This window comes from Medicago truncatula, chromosome 5 (genome assembly GCF_003473485.1).
Source record: "Medicago truncatula cultivar Jemalong A17 chromosome 5, MtrunA17r5.0-ANR, whole genome shotgun sequence".
Taxonomy (NCBI): Eukaryota; Viridiplantae; Streptophyta; class Magnoliopsida; order Fabales; family Fabaceae; genus Medicago; species Medicago truncatula.
Window position 1 is genome coordinate 18,490,588 of NC_053046.1, and position 6,000 is coordinate 18,496,587.

The 6,000-nt window shown below is 35.8% G+C and overlaps 1 protein-coding gene across 1 annotated transcript; it reads right to left on the reverse strand.

Annotated features, from left to right (window-relative positions):
* Window positions 1–5,030: 5,030 nt before the first annotated feature.
* Window positions 5,031–5,645, reverse strand: LOC11419108 (F-box protein SKIP23). Its single transcript, XM_003613839.2, has one exon. The coding sequence runs from the start codon at window positions 5,643–5,645 to the stop codon at window positions 5,031–5,033; it is 615 nt and encodes a 204-aa protein (XP_003613887.2).
* Between the last annotated feature and the right edge of the window lie 355 nt (window positions 5,646–6,000).

Genomic DNA, 6,000 nt, shown 5'->3' on the forward strand with positions numbered 1-6,000 from the left:
GTGTGATGTAACACCCCGTTACCCAAAAGTAATCAAATAACAGATATTAATCAGAGTTAAGCATCAAACGGGCATGCTACATTGCAAATTCAAAATTTCTTAAATAGAAAATAAAACTATTTAATTCAATATGTTTAATAACTTCAAAATCATGCAGCGGAAAGTTTGCATTCCAATAACAACAACAACGATTTAAGTCTCCAACATCATCTTGGCATTAAGCCTAATCATCAATAAGTCAACCAACAAGGGCCACATCAACAAGTTCCAAAATTTGATACATGGAAAGGAAAACAACAATAATATAATATAATAAATCCCATCCCACGTATCAGAGCCCTAGACACGACTCTTGAGCCACCACCGACTACTCAGGATCACGTGCAAGTTACCCATAGGAAGGGCAACATTTTCAAGCAGAAGGGGTGAGATTCACAACAATAAATATAGATATTAAAATCTTCAATTGAATCTAACACCCTAAACAACAAACATATCATCTTGCAAATATGAGTATGTAATTCACAAGCAACAACAGACATCATCAAAATCCATCCATCACAATATGTATATAATTATATATTCATCAACAACATCATCATCATCAATGTAGCACCCACAACCAACAACTAAGACTCATGCAAATGACATGACAACACTGCTAAGACAACACCTTAGACTTCTCAAATATGCAAATATGCATGTGGTACCAGACATGACCGAAGCCCTCACCGCTGTTGAGCAACTAGTGCTCCAGGACATGAGTCCTCTCCGCTGTTTATGCATATGCAATGGACCTACTTGTGTATATCTACATACAATTGACCATGCATACAAACTCCTTGTGACTCCACTTAAACAACGTGTATGGTTAATAGTTAAAACATACATTTCAGTCCTCAACAACAATCAACAACCAATAGAGATTCAGCCATCCAGAAATATGCACAATTAAATATAACTATGCTTAAACAACAACACTCAATTACTACAATTCATGCAAGCAAAACAGCACTAAAAAATGCACAGCTCGCCTCGCGAGCACATCTGCTCGCTATGGCGAGTTCACAAAACCACTTGCTCGCCATGGCGAGTTCAAGGCGAACTCGAGGCGAGTGAAAATTAGGTGCTCTCGAGAAAAATGACATTTTCTCACTCAAACCTCAATTCTAAGCTCCCTATTCATCTTTTTAACCTAAAACTTGTTCCAGTCATCATTAATATCATCTAGGTACCTTAAACCATTCCCAAAACATCTTATAACAACTTTTCAAAAATCAAGTTTTGATTTGGGCTACTCGCCATGGCGAGTTGGTCTGCTCACGAGGCGAGCTATGAAGTTGCTCACTCGCCATGGCGAGCAAGGCTACTCGTGAGGCGAGCGATGAACTTCTGTACGGGCAGAAAACAGGTTTTTCCCAAAAATCCCATTTTTCTTCAAATCACTCCCCAAATTAGTTTACAGATGAAAAATGAATGTTTCTATGCAACCAGAACTCAATTCTAACATCAGAACAACAATATCTACCCCAAAAACCATTAATTCAACTTATACCCAATTCCTCAATTTCACTCCAAAACCTGTTAAACTCAAAATCAGAAATTAAAACCTATACTACTGAAGTAAACCTCACCCTTACCTTAAATTTGCAGAAGGAATGCACAGCAAAAATCAACTCTTGGTTCTTCCTTGGTTCTCTCTTGCTTTTCTCCCAAAACTTGTTCTACGTGAAACTGGTTTTCTAACTTCTCTGTCTTAACTTCCCACTTAATTGTAACTCCCTTCTATTTTCACTTAACTCCCCATAATTTCTATTAACTCCTATTAATTCCCCAAACACCAAAATAATTATTATTTCATACTTATTCTAATTATTATTAAATAAACCCCATAATAAAATAATACATCACATAAATCACTCAAAAATCACACACATACACACACACACATATATATATATATATATATATATATATATATATATATATATATATATATATATAGACTCCACATAATTCAAATAATTAAATATGACAACTAGGGCGTTACATGTGACGTTGACAATAATATTAAATCACATATTTAATATTATAAACAGTGAGCGGTATCTAGCAACACATCACGGCTACCCAAGTGACGAGAATGTCATGTGATCTGACCAAACCTTTATGTAATAATGATCATGTGTATAATTACCCTTTTGTCCTCATGTCTATATTGAACAAGGCATAGACCATGTCATCCTTGCCTAGTTCAATATTGTGCCCGTAGACATTTCTCCTGTTATGTAGGAGGGGCAAATTCCTTGTAGATCACTCTGTTGAGACAAAATCCTTATTTGATGTTTTAAAGATTACAAACATATTATATTTATTTAATCTTGTTATCTACTAATTCGTTTTTGTGAGAATTTGTTTCATGAGAATGAAATGAGAACGTTCTGGCGAAAACGATGAAAATGGAACAGTACATCAAAAGCGAACAAGTCTGCTCAGCAAGAAAGCTTGGCTGATTATGTTTACTTGGGCCATAAGAAAAGCTTTAAGCCCATTTGGAAAAATAAAGCCCATTAAATGGATAAGATCACATGGCTTACTTAAGCATGACATCACTAGAGCAAAAGGACATGACATCATCAGAAGTGGACTGCAAGTTACACAGCTCATTACAGCTGGTTATCTCATGCGCAAGCAAAGCAACAGTGCTTTCAAAGTCAGGCAAATCAGAAAGAACATTCTGAGAACGTTCTGGCTATTTTTAAGAAGAAAAGAGAAATCAAATGAGACTTTGGACAGCTATCAAAAACGTGTCCAACAGCTCTATTTTCTCCCTTGGTCACCAAGACACTCCTCACCTATAAATACAAGGGCCTTTGAAGGTCATAAGCAAGAGTTTTGAAAGCTAATATCTCTCAAAGTGAAAATCATCACTACAAACAAAGCTCTTCGCATACAAAGCAAATTCCAAGCTCTCTCACTATATCTCTTGGATCATCTCTCTTGAATTTGCCTCTTGTAAAACTCAAACAAAGATTTGAGTATTTATTCGATCCAAACAAATCTCTTCATACAAAGAGTGTTGTATTTCTCAAAGTCTATTGGGCTTAATAGTTTTTGAGATAGAAAATTCCAACCTTTCTTTTGCTAGTGTGCAAAGAATTGTATAAGCCTGCTGAGGTTGATAATACAGAGGTTACGGACTGATCTGGTGTGATCAAGAAATTGTAGTGCTAGTCAGAAGTTTCTGTTAGCAAGAAAACTATAGTGGATAATCTCACACGAGGTGTGGGGACTGGAAGTAGCCGGGTTTGGTGAACCAGGATAACTCTCCTGTGTTATTCTCTCTCTCTCTCTCTCTCTCTCTCTCTCTCTCTCTCTCTCTCTCTCTATTTAAAGTTACACAACACACACACATTATTTTATTAATCTCCAGAACATCCTGGTCCTTGCTAAAATAATCTTTTAACTTAACTTCATTTTTCTCATTCTGTTTATAATCATTCTTAAGAACGTTCTGTTCTAATTCAATTAATTGTTATATACTCTAATCTTGATAAACTAACATTCACCAAGATTATTCTTGAGTATATAAATCTAAAATTAAGTTTCAGGAATAATTTTTAAAAGGGTCACAATTCAAACCCCCCCTTTCTTGTGACGTTTATTGCTACTTCACACTCATGTCCCTCAGCATGATTCATGAAGTACCCATCAACCAATTTTATAGTCATCCTGTTACGGACAACATTTGAATGGTGATAAAGCACTCGACTCCAACATGTAGGGTACATAGTGGTTTCAGGTCGAAGGGTGGAATACACCACTATCACTATGATAATATCTTATGACACTTTTCATAACTTTTACTATGTAGTATTCTCATGGCGGGTCAATCCAATATAAATATTACTCCTAATATTTATATCTATGTGAAGACTTGATATCTCTTTATATCCATGATATGTGAGATGTGATCATCAGTCTACCAACATAATAGTCTTTATGCTTTAATGATATTCCACTTCTCAATAAAGCTTGACTACGGATACTTTAAGAGTAGTTTCCTTATGTTTAACGGGGTCTCACAATTAAGTTATACTTAATGTTCAATTAAACGGACTAACTATTCTAGGGACTTTATTATTTTGAAACAAAACAAAATCAATAAAGAAATGTCTTGTTATTATATATTCACAATATATATATTTATATAAATATCATGATACAAAGCCAAACCCAATTAATATAGATTAGCTATTAGAGCTTACTCGAACAACTTATTTGCACTAACATATCAAAATGCACTTATCTCAAAACTTGCACCTAAATCAATAAGACCTTGTTTGCGTTTACGGTGGAACACCCACCCACCATGCGTTTAGCTTCCTAATTTTCATGCTTTGTTTGTATTAGGACGCAAAGAATATGTTAGTCACAGAGAATCCCATACTCATTGTAACAACATTTCAAGAGAGCAACATAACAATCATACAACCTAACAACACAAACTAAGCACAATAAAGCAACATCACAATCATATTAAAAACCTTTTGATGCAAGAGAGCATACGCAAATATGAATTTAGCTATTGACGATCCACTCGGGAGGTGGCCAGAACAACGTATTGTATGATTGTTAATTTAAATTCTATTAGATTATTATCTAAACTTAAGAAAATAAAGTTTATAAATTTTATATGCAGGTTTATACCTATATATTATATAGGTCCCAAATTACCAACATGAAAATTAGTTTTAAGCTAAATTTTATTTTCTTTTAAATATATTATTATTAGAGACGGAATTTGAGATCCGTCTCTACAGAGACGGAATTATTTGTGTTAGAGACGGATTTAATTTCTTCTATTTTTAGATGCAAGCGACAGATTATAGTGGTTAGAGACGGATATGTTCCGTGTCCATTAGAGACAGAATGTACAATCCGTCTCTAAATAACTTAGAGACTGAGGAATCAACGACAGACCTTGATCCGTCTCTAATTCCGTCTCTGATCTGTTTAGTGACAGAAATTCATTGATTTAGAGACGGATTTTGCCCGTCACTATATTTAATTTTTCTTGAATATTCAGGAGAATCGGACAAACGCGTAAGCTGACCTTCATCCAAGTCTAAAACAAAGCTCACAGGATCCATGTTCAGAAATGGTTCGAGTTCGAATATATTATTCATAAAAATCACACAATTCCCTTTGGAAACACACAAATCCGAAGCAGAAATAGAAAAAGAACCTGCCATGCCTAAGAACAAAACAACTGTATCCCCTAAACTCGTCAATTTCACCCACTTCTTCTCCTTCTCATCAAGCTTAAAGAAATCAATCCTTACGGGATCATGATCAGAGAACCTAACACCCACACACTCATAAACGTCAGCTAACAACAGATCGCCCTCGCTCTCCACCAAGAATTTCATGTTCCCACCAACAACCAAAGATTCATCCATTAACTGGACACTTGAGTCTGGTTCAACAGTAACTGTTCTACCAGTTTCATCGACCATATAAGGCCGCCCTTTGAAAATATAGATGTCTCCCATGCTACCTGATATCCCAGTCATCACCTTCCAATCCTCATTGCCACATTTCAAAAGTGAACGTCCTGGCATACAATGTGACAACAATGACATGTAAATGTAAATGGTACATATACTCCATGCAATAGGGATGATTCTCAAAGGAAATGAAATTGCTTCCCAGATGGAGGAGGGAGAATTTGTTTAAGTCGAGGATGTGATGGAAAGTATAAAGTGGGACAGGCCGGAGGAGTGGGTGGAAGAGTAGGGTTTTGCTAACTGAGTTTTCGCAAATTCTGATCAACCAAGGGCGGAGTAGGGTTTGTTGTTGTTGTTGTAGCGGTGGTTTGATGAGGAAGAAGTTTTGTTTGTATAGGTAATCGAAGACAGGGTTGTTGATGGAATCATCGTCTCTGGTGTCTGAGAAGCATGGAGATTTGAGAAGTGGGAATTTGAAGGGTAAAATGTT